This window comes from Dama dama, chromosome 24, assembly GCF_033118175.1.
Source record: "Dama dama isolate Ldn47 chromosome 24, ASM3311817v1, whole genome shotgun sequence".
In the NCBI taxonomy this organism is placed as follows: Eukaryota; Metazoa; Chordata; class Mammalia; order Artiodactyla; family Cervidae; genus Dama; species Dama dama.
The window spans coordinates 53,914,938-53,942,237 of NC_083704.1; the positions used below are offsets into that span (position 1 = coordinate 53,914,938).

Below are 27,300 nucleotides of genomic sequence, written 5' to 3' on the forward strand. Positions count from 1 at the left end.
CAAATAACAGGGAGGGAACACAGCCCCACCCATCAACAGAAAATTGGATTAAAGATTTACTGAGCATGGCCCCACCCATCAGAACAAGATCCAGTTTCCCCCTCAGCCAGTCTCTCCCATCAGGAAGCTTCCATAAGCCTGTTATCCTTCTCCATCAGAGGGCAGACAGAATGAAAACCACAATCACAGAAAACTAACCAATCTGATCACATGGACCACAGCCTTGTCTAACTCAATGAAACTATGAGCCATGCCGTGTAGGGCCACCCAAGGTGGACGGGTCATGGTGGAGAGTTCTGGCAAAATGTGGCCCACTGGAGAAGGGAATGGCAAACCACTTCAGTATTCTTGCCTTGAGAACCCCATGAACAGTATGAAAAGACTAGAAGATAGGACACTGAAAGATGAACTCCCCAGGTTGGTAGGTGCCCAATATGCTACTGGAGATCAGTGAAGAAATAACTCCAGAAAGAATGAAGAGACGGAACCAAAGAAAAACAACACCCAGTTGTGGATGCAACTGGTGATGGAAGTAAAGTCCAATGCTGTAAAGAGCAATATTGCATAGGAACCTGGAATGTTAGGTCCATGAATCAAGGCAAATTGGAAGTGGTCAAACAGCAGATGGAAAGAGTGAACATCGACATTTTAGAAATCAGCTAACTAAAATGGACTGGAATGGTTGAATTTAACTCAGATGACCATTATCTCTACTACTGTGGGCAAGAATCCCTTAGAAGAAATGGAGTAGCCATCACAGTCAACAAAAGAGTATGAAATGCAGTACTTGGATGCAGTCTCAAAAAAGACAGAATGAACTTAGTTCATTTCCAAGGAAAACCATTCAATATCACAGTGATCCAAGTTGATGAACCGACCAATAATTTTGAAGAAGTTGAAGTTGAACAGTTCTATAAAGCCCTATAAGACCTTCTAGAACTAACACCCCCAAAAAATGTCCTTTTCATTATAGGGGACTGGAATGCAGAAGTAGGAAGTCAGTAAATACCTGGAGTAACAGGCAAATTTGGCCTTGGAGTACAGAATGAAGCAGGGCAAAGGCTAATAGAGTTTTGCTAAGAGAACACACTGGTCATAGCAAACACCCTCTTCCAACAACACAAGAGAAGACTCTACACATGGATGTGAGGCTGCGCCATGACAGGCAGCCTAGATTAAGAGTAGGCCTGGTTTTCCAGGGTAACATGATTATCAGGCCACCTGGAGCCAGCCAATCACTATGCCCCCAGTAAGGAAAAGGGAACCTATCAGGGGAAAGCTGAAAAGCCCACGAACGCACAAGTTTGAAAAAAGCCCGTGAAGGTTTGAGCCAATAAGATTACTTTGCAAACATGTAACCAATCCGCTTAAGCCAGCTACCAACTGCTTATGCACACCTTATAAATTGGGTAACAGCTCGGGCTCAGCGCTTTCTGACCCTGCGCCACTGCGTTGGTTGCGGCAGTAAGCCCTGACTCGAGTCAGCAATAAACTTCCCTTTTTTGCGAGTTGCATTGTCTTGGAAGCCTTCTCTCTTCACGCTCGGGGATTCGGACATCGGGCATAACAATGGACATCACCAGATGGTCAACACCGAAATCAGATTGATTATATTCTTTGCAGCCAAAGATGAAGAAGCTCCATACAGTCAGCAAAAACAAGAGCAGGAGCTGACTGTGGCTCAGATCATGAACTCCTTATTGTCAAATTCAGATTTAAAATGAAGAAAGTAGGGAAAACCACTAGACCATTCAGTATGACCTAAATCAAATCCCTTACAATTATACAGTGGAAGTGACAAATAGAGTCAAAGGATTCGATCCAATAGACAGAGTGCCTGAAGAACTATGGACGGGGGTTTGTAACATTGTACAGGATGCAGAGATCAAGACCATCCCCAAGCAAAAGAAATGCAAAAAGGCAAAATGGTTGTCTGAGGAGGCCTTACAAATAGCTGTGAAAAGAAGAGAAGTGAAAGACAAAGACTTTTGCATTCCAGTCCCCTATAATGAAAAGGACATCTTTTTTGGGTGTTAGTTCTAAAAGGTCTCGTAGGTCTTCATAGAACTGTTCAACTTCGGCTTTTTCAGTGTTACTGGTTGGGGCATAGGCTTGGATTACCGTGATATTGAATGGTTTGCCTTGGAAACGAACAGAGATCATTCTGTCGTTTTTGAGATTGCATCCAAGTACTGCATTTCAGACTCTTTTATTTTATTGACTATGCCAAAGCCTTCGACTGTGTGGATCACAATAAACTGTGGAAAATTCTGAAGGAGATGGGAATACCAGACCACCTGACCTGCCTCTTGAGAAACCTGTATGCAGGTCAGGAAGCAACAGTTAGAACTAGACATGGAACAACAGACTGGTTCCAAATAGGAAAAGGAGTACATCAAGGCTGTATATTTTCACCCTGCTTATCAAACTTGTATGCAGAGTACATCATGAGAAATGCTGGATTGGATGAAGCACAAGCTGGAATCAAGATTGCTGGGAGAAATGTCAATAACCTCAGATATGCAGATGACACCACCCTTATGGCAGAAAATGAAGAGGAACTAAAAAGCCTCTTGATGAAAGTGAAAGAGGAGAGTGAAAAAGTTGGCTTAAAGCTCAACATTCAGAAAACTAAGATCATTGCATCTGGTCCCATCACCTCATGGGAAATAGATGAGGAGACAGTGGAAACAGTGTCAGACTTTATTTTTGGGGGAGGGGGGGCTCCAAAATCACTGCAGATGGTGACTGCAGCCATGAAATTAAAAGACGCTTACTCCTTAGAAGGAAAGTTATGACCAACCTAGATAGCATATTAAAAAGCAGAGACATTACTTTGCCAACAAAGGTCTGTCTGGTAAAGGCTATGGTTTTTCCAGTGGTCATGCATGGATGTGAGAGTTGGACTGTGAAGAAAGCTGAGGGCCGAAAAATTGATGCTTTTGAACTGTGGTGTTGGAGAAGACTCTTGAGAGTCCCTTGGACTGCAAGGAGATCCAACCAGTCCATCCTGAAGGAGATAAGTCCTGGGTGTTCATTTGGAAGGACTGATTCTGAAGCTGAAACTCCAATACTTTGGCCACCTCATGCGAAGAGTTGACTCATTGGAAAAGACCCTGATGCTGGGAGGGATTGGGGGCAGGAGGAGAAGGGGACGACAGAGGATGAGATAGCTGGATGGCATCACCGACTCGATGGGCATGAGTTTGAGTAAACTCCAGGAGTTGGTGATGGACAGGGAGGCCTGGCATGCTGCGATTCATGGGGTCACAAAAGAGTTGGACACGACTGAGCAACTGAACTGAACTGAACTGAAAGACAAAGGAGGAAAGGAAAGATATCCCCATTTAAATGCAGAGTTCCAAAGAATAGCAAGGAGAAATAAGAAACCCTTCTTCAGTGATCAATGCAAAGAATAGAGGAAAACAATAGAATGGGAAAGACTGGAGATCTTTTCAAAAAAATTAAGAGATACCAAGGGAATATTTTATGCAAAGATGGGCACAATAAAGGACAGAAATGCTATGGACCTAACAGAAGCAGAAGATATTAAGAAGAGGTGGCAAGAATACACAGAAGAACTATATAAAAAAGATCTTCATGACCTGGATAATCACAATGGTGTGATCACTCACCTACAGCCAGACATCCTGGAATGGGAAGTCAAGTGGGCTTTAGGAAGCATCGCTATGAACAAAGCTAGTGGAGGTGATGGAATTCCAGTTGAGCTATTTCAAATACTAAATTTCAAACACAAGAAGATGATTCTGTGAAAGTGCTGCACTCAATATGCCAGCAAATTTGGAAAACTCAGCAGTGGCCACAGGGCTGGAAAAGGTCAATTTTCATTCCAATCCCAAAGAAAGGCAATGCCAAAGAATGTTCAAACTATCACACAATTGCACTCATCTCACATGCTAGCAAAGTTATGCTCAAAATTCTCTAAGCCAGCCTTCAACAGTATGTGAACCGTGAACTTCCAGATGTTCAAGCTGGATTTAAAAAAAGGCAGAGGAACCAGGGACCAAATTCCCGACATCCATTGGATCATCAAAAAATCGAGAGTTCCAGAAAAATATCTACTTCTGCTTTATTGACTATGCCAAAGCCTTTGACTGTGTGGATTACAACAAGCTGTGGAAAATTCTTCAAGAGATGGGAATACCAAACCACCTGACCTGCCTCTTGAGAAATCTGTATGCAGGTCAAGAAGCAACAGTTAGAACTGGACATGGAACAACAGACTAGTTCCAAATCAGGAAAGGAGTACATCAAGGCTGTATATTTTCACCCTGCTTATCAAACTTGTATGCAGAGTACATCATGAGACATGCTGGACTGGATGAAGCACAAGCTGGAATCAAGATTGCTGAGAGAAAGGTCAATAACCTCAGATATGCAGATGACACCACAAGAACTAAAGAGCCTCCTGATGAAAGTAAAAGAGGAGAGTGAAAAAGTTTACTTAAAGCTCAACATTCAGAAAACTAAGATCATGGCATCTGGTCCCATCACTTCATGGCAAATAGATGGGGGAACAATGGAAACAGTGACAGACGTTATTTTTGGGGGGCTCCAAAATCACTGCAGATGGTGACTGCAGCCATGAAATTAAAAGATGCTTGCTCCTTGGAAGAAAAGTTATGACCAACCTAGACAGCATATTAAAAAGAAGAGACATTACTTTGCAAACAAAGGTCTGTCTAGTCAAAACTTTGGTTTTTCCAGTAGTCATGTATGGATGTGAGAGTTGGACCAAGAAAAAAGCTGAGTGCCAAAGAGTTGATGTTTTGAACTGTGGTGTTGGTGAAGACTCTTGAGAGTTCCTTGGCAGCAAGGAGATCCAACCAGTCCATCCTAAAAGGAAATCAGTCCTGCATATTCATTGGAAGGACTGATGCTGAAGCTGAAACTCCAATACTTTGGCCACCTGATGCAAAGAACTGACTCATTTAAAGACCCTAATGCTGGGAATGATTGAAGGCGGGAGGAGAAGGGGACAACAGAGGATGAGATGGTTGGATGGCATCACCGACTTGATGAACATGAGTTTGAGCAAGCTCCGGGAGTTGGTGATGGACAGGGAAGCCTGATGTGCTGCAGTCCATGGAGTGGCAAAGAGTCGGACACGACTGAGTGACTGAACTGAACTGAAGTGGGGCTACACTGAAGCTCAAGTTCCCTTCAAGAAGTTTACAGAGAAGTGCGTTTCATGAAGTCATTTCTCATGTGAACCAATTATTTTTGTCATGTTGTCCTGCTTAACGGGCTTTTGCTTTTGGATTCCTCAGTCTTCCATCCCCTCCCAGGCAGGACAAGCTCAGCCCTGTCTGCCTTGGGGAATGCCTGGATACTACCATTTGTGCCTCTGGACACTGCCAGGAGCCTGTCATCCCCGCTAGGGGACCTGAAGTTTACCTTCTTTCCAGGGAACTTGGGGGGTACACACGGGGAAGGTGGGGTGGACCCTACCACCGCTCCAATTCTCTCATCTCCTGGCCCTCGGGCTCCGAGGCTATGTGTGCAGCCCCTTTAAGGATGCTCCCTGGTGAGTCCAGTGAATGGGGAAAGGTGGAAAGGATCAAAGGTAGGGGCATGTTCCCTGGGGCTTAGCAATAATGAGAGCAATACCAGCTACTGAGGATCAAATGTATCAGGTGCTCCGTGTAGATGGGAGAGGCTGTCACTGCTCCTCCTCTCTACTTTTATCCCCTAGCTTCAATTTATCTCTGGGTGTTTGGAGCTCCAGGTCTCTCTCCCATATTTTTAGGGGGCCCACCAAGCCAGAGACACGTGTGAACTGTCCTGTGGGGTGAGCTGGGGGCTCTTTATCCTTGCCTGTCTTCTCAAGTCGGTAGTCATTTCCTCCCTGACCGGAGGGCTGGCCAGAAGCCAGTTTAGGGCCGGGACTGGATGGCCCCGCAGAGTGCAAAGGTTGGGATAGAGCCTTCTTCCCCAACTCCCAGGGGAAACCTCGCCTGGATCCTATTGGCTGCAGTGGTTGCAGGCTTGACCTCCGTGAACCTGCTCGGATCTGGATACTCCCTCTGAGCCCCTTTTCTCCCCTAATATTTCTCTCCGGACCACAACCCATGCCACTCGCCTCCCCACGTAGGGTCCAGGGGTCCAAGCGCAGCCCATAGGGGGCGCCTGCACACCAGCACACCGCCTTGGAGGAGCCAATAGCTGGGCGGACAGACCCGTGGCCGCACCCTCGTGCCGCCACCGGTCCTATCCAGAGATAAGCGGGTCTGTCGCTAACGAAGCGGAGTGCCCCGAAGGAAATCTGAGCTCAAGTAGGTAGAGCACCGGCCTCTCCCTAGCCCTATTCAACTTGGTTTTCACCGGTTGGTCTCTAGGTCACGCCCAACCCCTTGGCTCACGTCAGCCTCGGATCCCAGCGCTCTAATTGGCCCTCCCTGACTACTCGGCCCCACCTCCTGCACTGCGACTGGTCGGCGCGCAGGGCCCCGCCCCATTTTCCTGGAAAGTTCTTGGAAATCTGTCAAAGGTGTTTCCTTTAGCTGCCCGCGGCCCCAGACTAAGGGAGCCGGCGCCCCCCACCCGCACCCCTCGCCGCCCGACCGCACAGCCGGCGGTTCTGGGAAGACGTCGCTTCCGGGAAGGGCTGGGACACAGAGGACAAAAGATTAGGCTGTTCGCTCCGCCCCGTCCTCCAGGCCCGCCCCCCGCACTCTCCCGGCGCACCCGCTCCGCCACCTCTCAGTCCCGGCCCGCCGCCCGTGCGCCCCGGGAGCCTGCCCTGAGAGCGCGATCCGCGCCCACTGGCTCACTCCAGCTGCCGCCGTCAGGCCGGGCCTCAGCTCCGGAGCAACAGCTGCCGCTGCCAGGACATGGTCCTCTGCGTTCAGGGGTAAGCGCGGGTCTCTGCCCCAGCCCAGCTCCGCGCCGGGACGCGGCGGCGAACTGGCCTCGTGCTAGCCGCCGAGTATTAAGAGGGCTTGATTGGTCGGAGAAAGACCTCGGGAGTGTGATAACAAAGAATGGTGACAACATCGTCACCACCTCTCCTGGCACTGTGGGTACGGAAATTGGGGGTCAGCTAGCGACAGGAGAAACACAGGGTGGGCTAAGCTTGGGTTCTGGCTGGAAAAGGTGGACGCTTCAGGCAGCGCCTCCTCCCAGACGTGGCTCTCTTGCCCAGCCGTTCTGGATCGGGAGCGCTCTACCCTGGCCTGCCGGCCCAGTAACTTACTGTGACCGTGGGCTAGATGTGACCGTTGCCCCTTTCTGTCCTGTCATCCACTCACCTGCCTCAGGCTAGGGGTTAGGCTCTTCTTGGGAAACCAATCTGAGATCCTTACCTCTACCCAGGTTGGCACCTGCTGAACAAGCAGCTCTTGGGAAGAGACTAGGTTTGACCCAGTCCTGTCTGAGGCACCCCCTCACAATGGCCTCATCCCTACTCTTAGTCCAATATGGGATCCCAATGTGAGAAGTGCCTTGGCTCCTGCCTCCCTTCTCCGAGTTTCCCCAAAACTTGCAGGGGTAGGGTGGGGGCTTATAAGACAGTCTTGGCTTCAGCTGAGCATTCTTAACACATTCCTTCTGACCAGAACCTCAGCGTCCCCTTCAACCAAGGGTCTGATGCTCTCCAAACTTATCTGACAGGAGCTCAGAAGCTCCAGGGTGAGTGAAAGAAGATGTGAGTGGGTGCTTCCCACAGTCAGAGAGAGCTAGGTGGCCCAGTGACTGCTGTTATCAAAACTGATATGGTACCAAGTGAGGAAGGGTGGAAGGTGGGGCAAGGCTGAAGTGCCCCCAGCTCTGAGCAGTCCTGTTCCCAGCACCTGAAAGTGCTAGGAAGACTGTACGTGCTTCTGTTTCTCCCTGATCATCTCCAACATCTCCCTTTCTCCTCTCTGCACTTTGGGACTCCCGAACACCTTCCCCCACGCTTCTGCCTTTGTTCACAGGACCCCAGCCAATTCTGGGGTCCCACACCCTCTCACTTTGCTCCAGCTGAAGGCCCCCTTGGAATATCAGTGCATCAGGCCAGTGGTCTTGTCAGGGAGCAAGACCAGCTAGTGCTCTCCTGAGCCAGGGAGCAAGAATTCCCAACTATAGGTTTGGGGTGTCAGCTTTGCTGAGGGCTACCTGCTCAGGGTTGAGTTTGCTTCACTAGTTTATGTTCCCAAACAGAATGCACAGGCTGGGCTGCCCAGCAGGCACCCTCACATACTGGCCACCCACACCTGGAGCACCACAGCCATCACCACCACCGTGACACAATGACACACCCCTCCCCAGATATATATAGTCACTCACCAGGAGCTTGTGGTGACCAGTACAGCCACTCACACATCCAGATATCATCTCAGCATCCCTAGAGACCCCTACACCCACATATGCTAAGCTATTTGGACATGGCCACTCCCAGAGACTGTCTGGTCTGACTGGCTAGCCACCTCCTATGTCCTAGAAGGCTCCCTGGCCTGAGCTGAGCTCTGGGTCCCAGTAGGGAGGCCCTCAGCCAGTTGCTTGGATCTCAGCCTCCAGCTCTTCTAGAGGGAGTCCAGAGCTCCCGCAGTGCAGCAAGAGTGGGGGTGGAGAAGTGCCACCAGGCTATGGTGTGCCAGGGTCTTATGGCCCCTTCTCATGACCAGTTGCCAGCCCGTGATTTGTTAAAATCTTCTAAGAGTCACCTGTAACTTACATTGTCAGATCTGGTTCCTCTCCCTGGCTCCTGCCGCCAGCTCCTGCCCACCTCTTCCTGCCGCATAAGCAATACCTGGCAGTGTTTCCCCGTGTCGTCATCTTGGCCTGTGGTGCCTTTGCCGCTTCTCCTTCCTCTGCCCTGAGACTCAGCTCAGGAGCAGGCTGACCCTGGCTCCCCCATAACATCCTTTGCTTTTTTATGACGTTGGGTTATGAGCACTCCTTTAGGGCAGGGCCCAAGGTTACATTATCCTGATGTCTTGAGGCCTGGCAGAGAACCAGACCCAGAACTGAGATTGGAGGATTTCTTTTGTGACGAGTGGGAAAGGACTGGCAGTCTCTTCCATGGGAACCAGGGCCATGCCTCTCACTCCCAAAAACCCCAGGATCACTGCACTGGGTGGGTTTCTTTTAAAGAGAAGCTACTACTCAGATGGGGCTGGTTCAGCAACCCAATCCTAGTCATCTGAGAATATGGTGTGGCCCAACCGCTTAGTGTCTGGGCTGGGATGACCCCTCACTGGGGCAGTGGGGAAGTGGACCTCTAGTGAAGAGCAATGTTTGCTTAAGATCACAGTGTCTGGTAGGGCAGGCTTGTCAGGGTGGGATCTGGAATGTGGGATGAGTACCCTGCCCTTTGGTGGGAGCTCATATTTATGGGAGGTGGGACTTAGTGCCTTTAGAGGCCACTGTGTACCCCAGACCCTCAGCTGGGAGGAGGAGAGAACAGGATGGGAGTCTGACCTGTTCAGGGAGATAATTCTAGCCTCTAAGGCCTGGCCAGTGTAGACCAAGTTCCATCTGACAGACACTGTTGTCCATGGTGAGGTAACATGTGACCCATCCCTTGGCTCAACCAGTACCATGCATTTAATCAGCCACCTCTGCCAGGAGGGCACCATTGTGGGGCCTCTTTGCACTGGATCCTGTCTGAGGTGGGAACCCCAACTGGCCACTGTGAACTAGAGATGCCTACAGGGAATGATCTATGGATTTGGTTGGTACAAAACAGAAGAGAGATTACAGATGGCCCTTTGTCCCTGCAGATGTGAAACCTGGGGATACAGAGGGCCCATGTAGTCATTGTACTGCACCATTCATATAAGGGACTCAAGCATCCACAGGTTCCATCTCCTGGAACCATCTCCCCATGGATACTGGGTCCAACTATAATTGTTCTTTGATAAATGCAGAAGGGTGGGAAAGTCTCTTTCAGAAGAGGGTTCATATGTGGGAGAGGTCATCAAGGGGGCCTTTTGTGCTGTCAAGCGGGAGGTAGAGTATTGGTCTCATGAGTGAGCAGAGGGGAAACAGGGGCTCACAGTGAGATAGACTGGCCAGAGGTCACGTAGCCAGTCTGGGGCAGAGGGGGTCTCTGGAAATGGAGAGAGCACAGGGCCTCCACTCACTGCCCACGCACCTCCTTCTAGACCTTGTCCTTTGCTGGCCGTGGAGCAGATTGGGCAGCGGCCCCTGTGGGCCCGGTCCCTGGAGCTGCCCCAACCAGTTATGCAGCCTTTGCCTGCTGGCGCCTTCCTGGAGGAGGCAGTAGAGGAGTCCCCAGCCCAGCCAGAGAGGGAGACCAAGGTGGTGGACCCCGAGGAGGACCTGCTGTGCATAGCCAAGACCTTCTCCTACCTTCGGGAATCTGGTGAGTCTGAGGAGGGAGGAGGAATTGTCCTGGGAAGTCTGATGGGGGAAGATTAGCTCTGCCTGTTGAGTCTAATTTGAGAGGCAAGCCTCTGGCCAGAAGAGTCTGATGGGAGGGAAGGGCTCCAGCCCTCCCCAGGGAGGGGTGATGACAAGAGGCTGAACCCTGCCGTGCTCTGGGTTGATGCACCCAGCTACTTTCCACTGTGACCAGTTGGTTACTCTCCTCTCCACTTGCCTAGGCTGGTATTGGGGTTCCATTACGGCCAGTGAGGCCCGGCAACACCTGCAGAAGATGCCAGAGGGCACCTTCCTGGTACGTGACAGCACCCACCCCAGCTACCTGTTCACACTGTCCGTCAAGACCACCCGCGGGCCCACCAACGTGCGCATTGAGTACGCCGACTCTAGCTTCCGCCTGGACTCCAACTGCCTGTCCAGGCCACGCATCCTGGCCTTCCCAGATGTGGTGAGCCTGGTCCAGCACTACGTGGCCTCCTGTGCCGCAGACACCCGGAGTGACAGTCCCGACCTTGCCACCACTCCAGCCCTGCCCACCCCGAAGGAAGATGCACCTGGTGACCCAGCCCTGCCCGCCACGGCCGTTCACCTGAAACTGGTGCAGCCCTTTGTTCGCAGGAGCAGCACCCGAAGCCTGCAGCACCTGTGCCGCCTCGTCATCAACCGTCTGGTGGCTGACGTGGACTGCCTGCCACTCCCCCGCCGCATGGCTGACTACCTCCGACAATACCCCTTCCAGCTCTGACCTGGCCGAGCAGCCGCCTGGCCTCATCCAGCTGGACCCTGGAGGGGACATGGGCCCCAGCTGGACTTGGGCTCCCACGACCCCTCCTCCAGTCATCCTGGTGCCTGTGCACATCTGGCAGCTAGACCAGGAACGGTCCGCAGGAACGAGGCTGGGGGTGAGGGGTCAGGGAAAGTGTCACACGACTTGGAGGTCGGCGCCCCCCGCCCCCCGGCTCCCACGTGACTCCATTGTGGCGGGCCATATGTGTCAAAAGAGAGGGCACTGGCAGGACCTTGTCTCAACTCTGTGGGCTGGGCCCAGTCCCCCACTCACCTGCTGCGGACTCCTGAACTGTGTAGACTTGGCCGACCCTGGTTTCTCCATCCTCAGGGTGGGGCGGGCCCCTTCCTTCCAGCTAGCCAGCCTCTGTCTCAGGGGCATATCAGCCAGAGGAACCGAGGTTGATGGTGACAGTCCCCGGGCAGGGGCGCAGACCAAACTGGGGGACAGCACAGTTATATAGTATTTATTTATTTATTCTCCCTGGGTTGGTCTTGGGGTGAGCCGACCCCTTCTCTCTGCCCTGAGCACTCCAGAGGCCCCAGACTGGCCCCAGCTTCTCTGGTTCCTCCCACCCTGAGATGCGCTGTTGGACCCAAGGTGGTCCTGCATGTCCTGGCACTAACCCGTCTACCCGAGAAGCAGTCCTTCTCCTTGGCCTCCAGCCCTGTTTTGGGAGGATGGGTGAATAAACAAGAACATGGAGCCAACATGTTAGCGCCCAGCAGAGCCTGCCACTCACCCCCTCCGGGGCCGAGCCCTGTCTGCGTAGAGCTGGTCTCGCCGGGGCACAGGCCCTGCACAAGTCGGGGGCCGGGTCAGGGAGCGGCATGGTCGTTGGAGGGCCACGGCTCCAGCTCTGCTGGGTCTGCTTCCTGCCCAGGAACATGCGTTCACTCAAGAGAGGGGACGAAATTCCATATCCGATGAGACTTTATAAAATAATTATTACTTTAAACAGTTTGGTAGTCTTTTTATTTTCACTGCTTTTTCTGTAATGACAATAAAATTGTACCTTTCATGTATGGAGCCCTCAGAGGGGCCTTTTTTTTGAGTCGTATACCGTTTGTCCCCTTTGATCTTACTGTCAGCATCCCCCACTTTACATCTGGGTCAGCAGAGGCCCAAAGACCTGTGTGGCTGAGCCGGCCCTGCTAGGGCACACAGTGAAAAGTGGAGAGGGTTGTTACTGTTGTTGTTTAGTCACCAAATCGTGTCCAACTCTTCATAACCCCGTGGACTGCAGCACACCAGGCTTCCCTGTCCCTCACCATCTCCCAGAGTTTGTCCAAGTTCATGCCCAATGAATCGGTTATGCCATCCAACCATCTCATCCTCTGTCATCCTCTTCTGCCCTCAATCTTTCCCAGCATCAGGGTCTTTTCCAGTGAGTCAGGGCTGTTTGCATCATGTGGCCAAAGTATTGGATGCTTCAGCTTCAGCATTAGCCCTTCCAAAGAGTATTCAGAGTTGATTTCATTTGAGATTGACCGGTTTGATCCCCTTGCTTTCCGAGGGACTCTCAAGAGTCTTCTCTAGCACTACAGTTAGAAAGCCTAAATTCTTCCATGCTTTGCTTTCTTTACTCTCCAGCTCTCACATCCATATATGACTAATGGAAAGACCACGCTGCTGCTGCTGATGCTAAGTTGCTTCAGTCGTGTCCGACTCATAGCGACCCCATGGACTGCAGCCCACCAGGCTCCCCCATCCCTGGGATTCTCCAGGCAAGAACACTGGAGTGGGTTGCCATTTCCTTCTCCAATGCATGCAAGTGATAAGTGAAAGTGAAGTTGTTCAGTTGTGTCTGACTCCTAGCGACCCCATGGACTGCAGCCTACCAGGCTCCTCCATCCATGGGATTCTCCAGATGAGTACTGGAGTGGGCTGCTATTGCCTTCTCCTAATGGAAAGACCATAGCCTTGACTATATGAACTATATGACTATATGACTATTGTCATCAACATGAAGTCTTTGCTTTTTAACACACTGTCTAGGTTTGTCATAGCTTTCCTGCCAAGAAGCAATTGTCTTCTAATTTCATGGCTGCAGTCACCATCCACAGGGATTTTAGAGCTCAAGAAGAGGAAATCTGTCACTGCTTCCACCTTTTCCCCTTCTATTTGCCATGAAGTGATGGGACCAGACACCATGATGTTAGTTTTATAGTGGAAGGGGTAGGGAGAAGCCCTTGTCCACTCATTCCCTCTTTTCCCCTTGGAGGGTGGGATGCAGGGTCACTAGTGGGACTGCCTGCAGGGTCACTGCCCAGTGCCAGGTGGGGGAGGTTAGCAGAGGAGCATCAGACCTGAAAGATGTGAGAACAGGAGATGCTAACTAAACGTAGGTGGAAAATACTAACAGTATGGGTGCTGTGGACCACTGCTGGGGGCAGCGTCTTTTGAGATGACGAGGCCTAACAGAGAAGTCAGGCTGGATCACCCCAAGGAGAAGGTACAGGGCTTGCCAAGACACCAGGGCATGACTGGGGAGTTTATATCCCTGATCACAAGGAGCCTAGGGAAGGTCATTCTGTGCAGCGGGGCAGAATGGTTGACTGGGGATAGTGGCTGGCCACAGGGTCTGGCCTGGGATGGATCTGATGGCGTCCTGTCCTAGGCTGACTGGGGTTTGGGGACTCCTTCAATCAGGGTCCTGCATACCAGAAGTAGGTGAAAGAGCAAGTAAAATGAAAACATTCTCCATTATCTGATGGTCTGCCGTTGGAGCACTTCAGCACCTGGAATCCTACTCTGTGCTGAAACTTTCTACACCATTGAGTCCCTCACAGGAAAGTACCTCTGAAGCTCACTCATGGCCTTTCAGCCCTCATTTCAGAAATAGTTCTAACCTTTCTATTTTCTTAGCCCTTAGACAATTAAAAGTTGCAGATTCAAAGAGGCAAACGTCAGCAGACTGAAGACAGGAAGGTGTGAGGAGAGACGTTGATGACAAGGATGAGGCAGGACAGGATAAAAATAAAGAACTCTGGAGGTGTAGAACCCTGGGGGTATGGAGAGAGGCGTGGGAAAGAATGGAGCTGCCATTGGGTAAGAGTGTGCAAGAAGTGGGTGTGGGCTATCTTTACCAGGTCCACGTGTCCCGCCTGGCACCTTCTCCATTGCTGGCTGCAGGGCCTGGCAACACACCTCATCCAGGGCACCATGGCCCTGCCAGGGATGTCTGTGGTTTCTCATTGCTTCAGCCTAGATCCCAGCTCCTTTGTGACTCCCAGAATGCCTGAGATGACCCCTGAGTCTACTCCAGCCCCAGACCTGAGTCATCCAGTGAACAGGCAGTAGACACAGAGGGGCCAAAGGCAGGCTCTTCCTTACCTGGCACCGTGGCCCAGACAGTGCTAGAGTGGAAGGAAGCCCTTTGTTGTCCACAGAGGAGAGACGTCAGGGTGTCCACAGGGTTAGAGTAGGCCTAAATATTACCCTGGTGGCTCAGCGGTAAAGAATCCGCCTGCCAATCCAGGAAACCTAGCTTCAATCCCTGGATGGGGAAGAGCCCCTGGAGAAGGAAATGGCAACCCACTCCAGTATTCTTGCCTAGAGAAGTCCATGGACAGAGGAGACTGGCAGGCTACAGTCCATGGGGTTGCAAAGTGTTGAACATAACTGGGCGACTAGACAACAAAATACTACCCACACTCCACAGATGAGGAGACAAGCCCAGAGCGGGCAAGGGGGTGGCTAAGGGGGTGAGGCCCAGAGCAGAGCTCAGGCTGCGGGATCCCGACCGCTCCCTTGCCCATGCACTGCTACGTGAGGTGGCAAGGATGGGCAGCTGGGGTGGGGGTAGCTTTCAGGTGAGCTGTTCTGGAATGCTGGTTTTATCCCCTTGTATCCCTGCTTGCTAAGGTCTCTGGAGCTACTGGCCTGGCCAACAGAGTCCTATCCCCTTCCCCCTTGCCTCAGCCCAAGTCAGAGTCTGGCTCTTGCCTGAAAAGGGGCTACCAGCTGCCTCTGACCCCTGGTAGTTTTCTGCTTCAATTTTTTTTTTTTTTTTTTTTTTGCCACGCTGTGTGGCATGTGGTATCTTAGTTCCCCAACCAGGGATAGAACACAGCCCTTGCATTGGAAGCATGAATCTTAACCAGTGGACCTCCAGGGAAGTCCCAGTCGGCTTCAATTTTATTCTCACATTTCCCTATCAAGGGAGTGAAGCCTGCTTAGAACAGGATCAGTGGAGCGCGTGTCATTGGGCCCCAGACCCAAGTCAGAGAGCCAGCCTAACAGAGGCTAAATATCCTCTGGTGACTGTCAGCCCCAGGTGGTTCTGGGCTGCTGAAAGGGGCACGCCTACTGGCACTGGTCAGGGAGGAAGAGGGGAACTGACCTGTGGGCGCACAGGAACCCGCACGATATGTACACAATAACTGATAGGAACCCTTTACCGACTGTCCTTTGCTAGCTCTCTTGCTCTCTGGGCACCAACTGGGCTGGACTCCATCTGGGCCCTGAGGACACAGCAGGGAATAAGATGGACATGCTCCCCGTCCTTGTGGGATTCATGGGCTGTTGGGCGAGAGACAATAGACCAGCACACAGATGGACACAGGGAATGAGTTCTGAGAGTGAAATGAATGCAGAGCAGGGGGCAGGGAAGAGAGTGCTCTGGGGGGCGGGGTGGGGGGTGCAGATCAGAGGGTCGAGGAAGGTTCTAGAGCCAGGTGGCCCTGAGCCTGGACACCGCCGGGAAAGGACATCCTAGGTGGAAGGAGCTCTGGTGCAGTGGCCCTGAGGCAGGAACAAACCTGGCAAGACCAGAAGATGGCTGGCTTCCCAGGAGGGCTGAGGGGACAGAGGGCGGGTGGAGAGGGCAGAGGGGGTACCCACGGATGATGTTCTGGTGGTGGGGCGCCCTTCAGAGTTCAGCAGGGAAATGCCATTACCCGATGCTCATTTCTAAGCAGTGAACCTGTCAGCTGGGTGGGGATGACCCCACAAGGGCCTGGGGGCCAGAGGCCAGAAAGGAGGATGAGAGGCCTGGGATATGGCAGAGTGGGGTGTGATGGAGACCAGGGGAGGGGAGGTGATCCTGGGGGTGGGGTTCATGCCCATTAAGTTCTCCCTGCAGCCCTGCACACCAATAGAAGCTGTGCGCATTACAGGAAAAGAGGTACTGCTCAGAGAGAGGTTGTGGCTTTCTCAGGGTCAACAGCTTGGTGTGAGGGGCAGAGGCAGAGTCCAAACCCTGAATCAAGACCTTGTTTGTGAAACTGCTGCTCTGCGCTGCCTCCTGGGGGCTGGCATGCTAAAAAAAGCCTTGGCACTCACAAAGGGCTGGGGACAGGCACAAGGGGCGGGGTGATTCAGGAGGGCATTTTGGAGGAGGGGGGCTAGGGACTGCACCCTGGAGGATTCCGTCAGGCCAGGGGAGGTGGGCTCACAGACTGATCTTATCTGGTGTCCCTCCTTGGACTCACAACACTCTGATGGAACAACTCTGGGGCAGAGATGCCACCAGGCCACTCAGGTTTCTCTTGTCAGTCAATGAGAGGTCTTCCTGGGAGACTTTGCCCATGACCACTGAGTGTCGTTAACACTCTTGGAATCATTATCGGGCCCCCTGCCCCTGCGTTCAGCTTCCAATCTGCAAACTGAGCAAATCTTGCTGGATGATCAAGGCTGAACATGGGTCTAAATAGGGCTGGGGACACGGGCCAGGCTGGCTGCACTCTCAGATGGGAGACGCCCACCCCTCACAGATGTAAGGTGAAGCAGAGGGGCCAAGAGCCTGAGATAAGTCCTGATCAGGGAGGCCGGAGGGTTGTGAAACCTCCCAAAGGCCCTCTTCCTTGAGGAGATGTAGAGCCTGCGCAGGCCTGGGCAGCCCTTTCACACCAACCTGTCAGACCAGTTTTAATATAAAGCACGTGGGAGCTTTGCCAGAAGTTCAACAGTCTCTCCTGGGGAAGGTGTCCTTCCCCCACCCCGACTGCAGGGTTGGGGGGGGGTCCCCTCCCAAGCTGAGGCAGGCTGGGGCTCTCACATCTGAGACCTGAGATGGAGGAGGGTCCCCAGAGGTTTACTCCTCTCTCCTGTGTCCCCCACACCCTGGTTTTACCCAAACCTCCCCTGCAGTCTGGATCATGTGCTGTACACTTGATTCGGGGGGCATGTCCCTCGACCTCACCGAACCTCAGAAGATTCCTCAGCTTTGAAGTGGGGAGAGGGACAGCACGTCTCTCAGAGGGAATGTGGGGGGACCCAGGAGGATTCTGTCACTGTAACTACTCCTCGTCCCTTATTTTAATCCCATTTGAGAGGTAGGCTGAGCAGGTGCTGCTGGCCCTTGCAGTCCCCAGGGGAGCTGCAGGAGAGCTGGCTGGAACCCCCTGGAAATATAAGTAGCCCCTCACTGCCCCCGCCCCAGCTTTGGTGCAGGACTGCCAGCCCAGGCCTCCACCTTCAGGCGTCACCTGCTGACCAAGGCCTTGGGCTCCCATCATGGTGAACAGACCCACAGTCTGGTGTCTGCACGGCTTGGGGTAGAGGCCAGACCAGCCCAACCTTCTAGCCACTTCAGTAAAAACTAGGCCATCTGCTACCCGTGCCCACACCTGGGGGAGAGGGGGAGTTGTGTGGGTTTCCCTCAGGCCTGTTACTCTCTCAGCCCTCAGCGGTATGTGCCCTCAAAGGTCACAGGTCAGGGAGGTGAGCTGGGTCGGTCCCCTTTCAAAGCTGTAAGCCCGATATCCAGAGAGGCAGGGTGACTTGTCCACAGTCACCAGAGAAGAGGCCACGCAGGATTGGAGCCCAGGGCTTTGAATCCCAGGCCAGGGCTTGGCCGCTTCACCCTAGAACTCTTGAACAGGAGTCTGCCTGGCAACACGAACAACCTGGTTCAGGACTCCCCCTGTCCAGACCTGGACTCATCCTGGACAGACTGTCCAGACCGTTCCAGAGACACACCTCCACACCCCCCACACGCACCCCGCCACCTGCTGGTCTCCACGTCCCTCTACCCTGGCACTGGTCCTCTGCAGGCGGCTCTCCTGTGGATCCCCGTGGCTGCCTTGCCCACATCCAGCCTCACCATGGGTCACTGACCTGATGGCCTCCTCACTGGCCCCCTCAGCCCTGCCAGCACCTCCAGAGTGAGGGGCTTGCAAACCCGATAGTGGCCCACTTTCCTCACTTAGTGATATTCACAGGCTCCCCTCATAACTTGCCTGTGCCTCACCCCAGATTCCAAGATGTTGCTTCCCAATCCACCAGGCCATTCCATTCTACTTCTCTCCAAACAGCCCTCCCCATGATATCATTCATCCCGGAATGTCCCTCTTCCTCATTCTGCCAGGGCAAACTCTTACTCACCCTTCCAAGTCCAACTCAAATACTCCTTTTCTGAGAAGTCTTCCTCAGCTTCTCTAGCAGATTCATGCCTGTGTTGGGTACCCACCGCATCCTAGGGAATCCCCCTGGGGCCTGAGTTTTCCCAGGTCTCTCCAGCCTGGGGAGAAAAAAACATAATTTCCACGACTAATTCCAAACAACCATTCTTTGGCTAAATTTCTCTCTCTCTCACACACACACACACACCCCACACTTCCCATGAGAGTCTCCTGGGGTTGTCATTGAAGAGGCAAATTTAGCCAAGTGGAAAGAACTCAGGCAGAGTTCAAATTTCAGCCCCTCCAAAATCACCCTAAGGATCTCAGGCAAGTGGTTTAATCTCTTGGAGCCTCAGTTTCCCCATCTGTCTGACAGAGATAGTAGAAGTGCTCCAGGGTGGCTGGAGCAGGGCTGTGCCTGGCTGTGGGGGAATACGGGGTGAATGGTAGCTGATGCTCATCTATGAGCAGGAGGGGACATGACAGGTCCAAAGCTGGAGGAGCCTTTTGGTGTGGCCAAAGCTTTCTGCTCAGTGGAAGGACAGCTGCTTCCATGACTCAAGCCTGGTTGAAGCAGGCAGGGCCCAGAGTGCAAGAAGTGGCCTCCGAGGGCTGAGGGATCTTGGGATGGCCACGACTCCTCCAGGCAGTCCTCTAGGACTGTTTCACTGCACAGTCCTCATTAGGGTGACCCACACTCTGATGGTGTGGCTGGAAGGGGAGTACCACCCAGCAAATGCTCCCGAGAGAGAGCCCTGTTGCAGGGACTCCCCACACCCAGCACCCATGAGCCAGCCTGGGATTTCCTGTCCCCAGAGCCGGGTGCCTCCTATAGCAGAGGTGAAGATTTCACTCAGTTTGGGTTGGGCCAGAGCTTTGTTTTTAAAAGTGTTTCTTCTCTCTCCGCCTTCCCCTAAGAAGCACTGCTCCCCTTCCCACCCCCACCAGCCCTACTTCTGAGCAACATCAGCGTGTCTGTGTGTGTGTCTTGACCTTTCCACTTGGCCAACATTCCTTTGTTTTTCTCAGCTCCTTCGGGTGGATGGCCGTGGTAGGAGGAGCTGTAGGAGAGCAGGTTCTCCGGAAACATTTTCTCCAGAGTTCCAGAGACATGGAGCCCAAGGAGACGCTAGAAAACGAAGGCTTATCCAGAAGGAGATGGGTTCCCAGGGCAGGCAGAGGAGCGTGGGGAAGAGACAAGAAGAGCTCTAACCCTAGTGTGAGTGCCTGCTGGGGCATGCCTCTGGGTCAGCATTGTCAGCCCAGCATCTAGTGGGCAGGCTGAGCCTAGGTGGGCAAAGCTGGCTGACCCTGGGCACCGTGCTTTCTCTCTCTGAGCCAAACATGCCTCAAAGTAGACCAAAGTCCCGGGTGTGCTGTCTGTGTGGTCAGCACTCACTGTCTCTACCCCAGAGGTGCCCAGACTGGGTCTCTGTAGCCCTTTTACTCTTCAGAGCCAGCAGGTGCCAATGGGTGAGGGCGTGGGCTTTAGGGCAGCACACCTGGTCTCGGCACCTTGACAGTCACCCCTCTTCTCCTCTTGGGGTCAGTGGATGCACTGGGGCAAACTGGGCTCCAGAAGGATCCCTGGGTGTCCTCACAGAGGGCAGAGAAGGCGGGGCATGGGCACCCCCCCACCCCCACCTTGGGTGAGGTGTTTTTGCTAGAATCGCAGCAGCTGCGGCTAGAGGCCTCTTCCCAGGAAGAAAGAGCAGAGCGCCTCTTCCAAGAACTCGGAGGAGGCCTGCAGGCAGGGGAGGGGGAGCGGGGGAGTTAATTTTAAACCAAACAGCCTTCAACGCTTCTCAGGAACTGGTTGCTCAACGTGATCTGGCAGGTCCCAGGCGGGTGGGCAGGCCTGTCGCCAGCTCAGAGGTGGCGGGGGTGGAGGACACGCCTCAGAGGGGGAGGCCCAGTGACCTTGAGGGAAGGCAGACCCTGTCCTGGCCCACGAATTGGTGGCTGTCACCCCCAACCCCCACCCACCTTGCTGAGGGTGCGGGATGGGGTGACTTCCTCCATCATAATCCGGCAAGGTAAAATTATAACACGATTAATAACACACGTGTCCTGTCCTTCCAAGCACTGGCTGGCCCATCCCCCTTCACTGCTCAGAATCTGACACTCCTGTACCTCTGGAGACTATCTGATTGAAGGCCTGCTCTGAGGCCAGAGGAAGGCTTGTGCCTTATACTTATGAGATGGAACCCTGGGATGGGGGTGGGGGGGCCGGGACTGACGGTGGAGTGTAGCAACCAGAGGCCAAGTTCAAGGCCCCATGGGTGAGCCTCTTGTGTGTGCAGGGAGGCTGTGAACTGAACTCCCTGGGTTTAGCCCGCCCCCACAGCTGACTGGAGTCAAAGTGCCTTCACACACATTGACCTCCTGCCCCCGACGCTAGGGTGGCCACCCTCTCCGGGCTGACAGCTGAGGCCCACCTCCCAGTGTCTGGATCCTACAGAGGCCCCGCCCAGGGCACCCCCCTCCTTCATTGCCTCCGCCAGCTGCCCAATGAGACCCCAGCAGCCTGGGTGGGGCGAGGCCTATGTTCTAGGAAAGGATCCTGAGCAAGTGCTGCCAGGAGCCGCAGTTCTTGGAATCGGCACTGCAGAGCGATGGGACGCTTCCAGGAACCCGCTGGCCACTCCAGGGAGAGAGGCTTAGAGGAGGGGCAGTGACCCAGGTGAGGGGGAGGAGGTACCACGGCCACAGCTGGAAGTCCATGCCTCCAGGAAACCCTCTCTGACTGCAGGTGCCTCTGTAGACTCCTCTGTCTCAGCACTGAGTCTGCCAGGGCAGGCCCAGGTCTGGTGCAACATCTGTGGTACCCAGCACCCAGCCCTAGGATAGGCACAGAGTGGACAGTGGGAAACGATATGGGGGAGGGGGGAAGGCTGTGTGTCCCTGGGAGGAGGGGTGGTGTGCGGGGGAGGGGGCACAGGTGAAAGTAGGATGTTTGGTGATGCTCGGTGACAGCGTACTGGCCAGGCTGGTCAGCAGCTGGGGCTGTGATGGGTGAAGGGGAAGGAGGAGGGAGAGCAAGGTGGGATCCCAGCGCCGTGCCCTGAGCACTGAGTCCCTCACTAACGAACAGGCAACCTCTGGCCAGGACTCCTGTCTCCCCTTCAGGCCAGTCTTTTCCTCCAGGATCTTTCCCCTCAGATCCCGGTCCCCCCACTGGGGTACAGGCCCCAGCTGCAGCATCAGGCCACCTGGTGTGACCCTAGCACTCGTGCCCAGCAGTGCAGTCCTGAGCACACGTCTGGCCCATTGGAGCCTCGGTGTCCTTACTTAAGAGAATGAAGAGGACAAGCTGCAGGGCCCCCAGGAAGCCATGGAGGCTGTGACCCTGTTCTGGGACTGGGCTGGGACCTAATCACACTCTGAGGAGTGGCCGTGACTGTTCCTATCACAGGTCCCAGGGGCCTGGAAGGGGTGCTGGGGGGCATGTCTAGACAGGCACAGAAAGGAAGTAAGGGCCTCCCTCTCTGGCTGGATAACCTTGGGACAGTCTTTTAACCACTCAGGACCTGTTTGCCTCGAGAAGAATGGAGACACCTCCCTGGTCAAGGCTGGACAGAGGTGTGGGCAGGGAGCTACCCTCCCCTCAAGCCCTCCGGTCACTCCTGGCTCTCACTTAGCACAGCTCCAAACCTGCTACCCACCTCCCCTAACATGTCACTGCAGCCTATCAGGCTCCTCTGTTCAGGGGGATTCTTCAGGCAAGAATACTTACAGTGAGTTGCCATGCCCTCCTCCAGTATAGAATCATGGTGAGGAGTATATATGTTTGGTGATTTTTCTCCTTGGGGCTTCTTGCCTAGTCCCAGCCCACCCCTTGGATTCCCCCTTGACCATGAGCCCAAGTAGACAGGAGTCCCAGAAATACTACTTATGTTGTGGCCACATCAAGCCACCTGCAGGATCTTAGTTCCCTAACCAGAGATTAAGCCTGCGCCCCCTGTAGTGGGAGCACAGACTCTTAACCACTGGACTGCCAGTGAAGTCCCCAAGTTTTTGAAGTTTGCATTAATTACTAAATATTTTTTAGAAAGAAACCTTTCCAATTCACGTTCAAACCCTCTGTGAACTCTAAGGCTGGTTCGCAGCCTCCCTGCATTTCACTGGAGCTTGAATGGTGTCATCGTGAGTGGGATGGGTTTGTCTTACTTTGTGTCAGTGGTGAGTGTCAAATCCCCAGTGATGGCGATGCCCATGTGTTTGTTAGTCCATTGTCTGTGAATTGATCATGTGTGTGTTTGTGACATATTCTACATAACAAGTTGCAGGCAGATTAGAAGATACTGATGATGGACCAGGCACGATTTCCCATAAATTATATTAGAATGATTTGGGGGAAAAATGAAGTCCAATGTCTACCTCACAGAGGCAACCACCATATTATAGATGGACTAAATATTTAAATGTGAAAAATTACACTTCAAGAGTCCTTTAGAGCACATGCCTAAGAAGTCACAATAGTATTGATTCTGGGAAAGGAAATTTCTTCCTTCGTGTGGCTCCCCAGAATTATTTGCAGGAAGATCTGGAGAAATGAGACCAACGTCAGAAAACCCATTAACGCTTATTTAGTGTCATCTTCCCAGTCTTGAAGGGTTTTCCCCAGAGGCAGGCTCAGGGCCAAGGATCCAAACACGGGAACTTCCCTGATGGTCCAGTGGCTAATACTCCACACTCCCAATGTAGGAAGCCAGGGTTCTATTCCTTGTCAGGGAACTAGATCCCACATGTGCAAGTAAAGATCCGGCATGCTGCAACAAAGAGCTGATGCAGCCAAATAAATGAATAAATATTAATAAAAAGATCCAAACACAAATAGTTTATTTCGGAGGTGATGTCACGAAGCACCGATAGAGTACTAGGAGACAATTCTTCCTGGCTGTCTCCCTTTTCTGTACATTTGTTCACAGAGGCACTGACTGCCCTTGTTCCAAACAATACTGTCAAGGGTGATTATTCCAGTGAATAGCCTTAGAAGATAGAAATAATGTCTCCCTCCAAGGAAAAAGGCAGATTTATTTATTGTCTAGTATAATAAAGATAATATCTGCCTCTGGGGCAAAGGTTAGGCAGGCTGGCTTACAGTCTATTACAAAAGATTTGGGTTCCCTGATCTCAGGGTTTCTCTGCTGTCAACCTACTGCATGTGCAGGCATCATCTGGTCCTTATAGGGTCACGCTGCAGGCACTGGGTTCAGGGAAGTGGTTCAAGAAAATGCTGATCCTCTGTCTACTGTTACAGTGGGAAATAAACTAACCTTTGTTTCTCAAGCAGGAGTGCTGTATCTTCCACCAGCATCCTTGGAATATGGAAGCTTGTGAGCTGGGTGAAATCATAGAGCCTTCCTAGTTCCTGATGGAGATGAGAGAGGAAGTGAGACAGGGAAGGAAAGGAAGCCAGAGCAGGTGTGTAAATGTGTTCCCTCTGAGGTCAGTCCCCGATTGACAGGTGGTGTAGAACACTCCTTGGGGTTGTCCCACCTGAAGGGGGGAGGAAGCTGGCATGTGTACCCACCAATTCCCACCCTTCTCGGGCTTAGGGCTGCTCCAGAGGGTGAGCTCCCTGACCATTTTATCTCCTAAGCTGGCCTGTGCTGTAGGGAAAGCTCAAGCTGAGCACTGCAAGTGCTGAGTGGGAACCTGAGTAGGAGAGGACATGCTCCACGAGAGCAGGGCCTTATCTGAATACCACCCATGCCCAGGGCCTGGCACGGTGCCCAGCAGACAGCAATCGAATTCACACCACACGCGGCAAGGATAAGGACCTGTTTACTTGCCTCTGTCCTCCACTTGGCCATCAATTCCTGATGGGCAGTGTCTCTGTCCATTTTTCCTTCATACTCCAGCACCAAGGGTAGGTCCGACAATCAATCTTAGGCTCCTAGTCATGGTTGGAGAGGAGCGAGGGGACAGCTGGCATGATGGGGTTCAAAGCCTCATGGGGCAAAGATGGCCAGCCCCCTGCCCACTTCCTGAGACCAAGTGGAGGGAAACAGCTTTGGAAAGGAGCAGACAACTCTGGCTGGAGTCGTTCAACAAAAGAGCAACACCCAACAAAAATCCAAGGGTTCCCTACTCTTTGTTTGACCCCCCACCCTCCACCCCATGAAACACAGGCCGAGTCCTCAGTGGAGGGGTATTCAAGGTGTGGGGGAATAAACAACCTGGAATGGTAAACACTGAAGGTTGAGGAATCAATCTCGCCTCAAGTACAGCACTCCAGGTCTGGGCCTTGAGCAAAGCGGCAGAATTGGGGGCAGGTGGCGAGGCCTAGCAGAGGTGCTGTCTCTTCTCCCAGCTCCAGGGCCCACCTCAGTGACTGGCAAAGTCTGGAGGGCTGGACTGGCCTGGGTGAGGCTTCCACTGTCTCAGCCTCAAAGGACCCCTCACACCCAGCCTAGGGCTCTATGGATTAATTTTATATTTAGGAGGTGGGTGAACAGTGATGTGGGAATGAGGGGGACAGAGGCCAAGAGAGGCCAGAGGTAGGGGAAAAGTCCCAGGGGGTCAAAGAAGGTAGAGGAAGCATTTAAGCAGAATTTGGAAGTTTGGATCTTATTTGAGGAATCAGAGAGAGACAGAGACTGATTGAGAAAGAGAGGGAACTACAGGCAGTGAGGTCACCCAAGCAAAGATATAGTGCAGGGAAACTTCCTGGGAATGGCGAGGTATAGGAGGACCCTGTGGTTGGTCCCCAGGTGGTTTGCTGGGAGAATCAACCCAGAGTTTGATGCACTGTGGTCATCAGGGGGTGCCAAACCCCAAATGCCAGTCCAGAAAGGTCAAGGAGGTAGACAGGTGCCAAGGTCTGGCTTGTTCCCCTTCTAGATCTCCCCCAACTTGCTCTGTGACCTTGGGCAAATCATGGGCCCCTTCTGGGCTTCAGCTTTCTTTTCCACAAAATGGGGGCACAGTACTCAAACTCCCATGGACTCTCATGACTCAGTGACAGTACTTGGGCCTCCAAGACAGGGTGATGTCTCTCCCCTAAGAATCTCAGTCACCCCTTCTCCCAGATTGGAAGATAGCCTCAGCCCTCAACAACCTGGGGCCCCTCACAGAGGCCACACACGCAAGGTCCTGACCTGGGTACCAGAGCCTGGAGCTCCGCAATTCAATGCAGGGCCTGTGCAGACATCTATGATCATGGACGTGAACCCACGTGCTCCAGTCCCACACCCGTGCACATGCACGTACCTACAGACACCTGTGTGAGGTGTGCAGGTCTTTATGATGGGCATGTGTGATGTGGCCTGGCTCCCATGGCCCCCCACTGACCAGAGCAAGCCTACAGACCCGGTCACTCATGAGGGGCCTGTCAGGAAGAGTCCACGTCCAAATCCACAAGTTCCTCAAGGACAGGGCCCCACCTGAATCACCCTGTCTGGCTTACAGTTGGTGCTCAATGCTTGTAGGTGAACAGCTGGCCTGGGGATCGCGGGGAGACACAGGACACTAAAGACCTCAGTCACCCCTTCTCCAAGCTTGAGAGGCAGCTTTAGTGCTCAGCAACTCGGGGCTCTGCACAGACACTTGCAGGAAAAGAGGACTTGTCCAGATGCTGTGTCCTCACGTGACTGTGAATTCCACCCCACCCATATGGCCCCGAAGGAGGCAGAGGTGCTGTGTGCTTGGCTATGACTCAGCGGAAGGAAGACAGGAAGGGCGGGGGGGTTGGTGGCGCTGAGGCCCTAGGGTTTTGCTTCTCATTTCTCTCTTTCTGAAGCACAGCAAGTTCCCAGAACTGAACGTTCAGAAACCCCAGGCTCTCAGGGGCACTGGGTTCCCCAGTCCTCCCACCTCTGGAGACACAGCACAAAGCCCAGGGAAGCCCCTATCCCCTGTCCCCTACATAGGGCCTTCTGCCCTGCCCAGAACCAGGGCTGAGTACCTGGAAGGCCCACAGAAACCAGGAGGAGTCGTGGACTCCTAAGACTTTTCAGAAGTCTGTGGCCCAGATTCACTTGCTGAGACAGATGCTGAGTAAGAGGAGGCACTGAAACCTGAGGACAGGTAGGGGTGGAGCAGCCAGGATGGGCGTCCTCACCAAGAAGCTGAGCGAGGGCATCCTCAGAAGCCTGAATTCCTTCTTTCTCCTTCACTTCCCTTCCTCCTTTCCTTTCCATTCTCTCTCCCTCTCTTTCATTCATATTTTTAACTACTGGAAAAAAAACCCAGTTTAAAAAATGACACACACACTCAGATGGGCACAACATCAAATTATGATACGTTAAGACTCCTCCTCCTGTGTCCAGAGTCTTGGGTCTAGGCTGAGCAGGACATAAGGCTTCTCCTGAGGTCCCTGAGAATAAAAGAGACTGTAAGGGGGCCTTCGGAAACTCACTCCCATTTGTACCCACTTGTCTGTGCAAATCACTTGGTGGGGTCACTTGGTCCTGTGCCACCAAAATCAAATACTGCAAGAAACTGAAAGCTGAGGCTGACAGGAGACTGCAGCTCCCACCCCAGCCCCCCGTTTAAACATCAGTGCTCATTGCGGTTCACCATGATGGACTTAATGCTAAGTGTTAAGAACGTGAACTAACAAAATCCATTTATGTTTAGGACACTGCTTTTGTCTTTTAAAAAATACATAGTTGAGTTCCATGTAAAAGTTGGTTTGAAAATTCCACAGCTCCAAGGATCTGGGCAGGAGGGCTGGGTGGAATGACAAGAGAGGATTTCTGTGCCAGCAGAAAGTGGGGAGACCTGGGCAGTTCTTGAGCTGTGGAATGCCTCCAACAAGGGTTTTAGGCACATCCACCTGCACCTCCTCCCAGAACCTCTCAGGTCTGG

The 27,300-nt window shown here is 52.9% G+C and overlaps 1 protein-coding gene and 1 long non-coding RNA gene across 2 annotated transcripts; one reads left to right on the top strand and one right to left on the bottom strand.

The window, feature by feature from the left end:
- The first annotated feature begins 6,535 nt into the window (after positions 1 to 6,535).
- On the top strand, positions 6,536 to 12,173 carry CISH (cytokine inducible SH2 containing protein). Its single transcript, XM_061128494.1, has 3 exons — positions 6,536 to 6,874; positions 10,110 to 10,330; positions 10,572 to 12,173. Exons 1-3 carry the CDS (start codon positions 6,855 to 6,857, stop codon positions 11,093 to 11,095), a joined length of 765 nt encoding a protein of 254 aa, XP_060984477.1. The 5' UTR covers positions 6,536 to 6,854; the 3' UTR covers positions 11,096 to 12,173.
- Positions 12,114 to 26,146, bottom strand: LOC133045891 (uncharacterized). The gene is made up of 3 exons (XR_009690371.1): positions 23,763 to 26,146; positions 18,467 to 18,602; positions 12,114 to 12,587 (listed from the first exon to the last, which is right to left on the bottom strand). It is a non-coding gene; the product is annotated as an uncharacterized LOC133045891 (long non-coding RNA).
- Between the last annotated feature and the right edge of the window lie 1,154 nt (positions 26,147 to 27,300).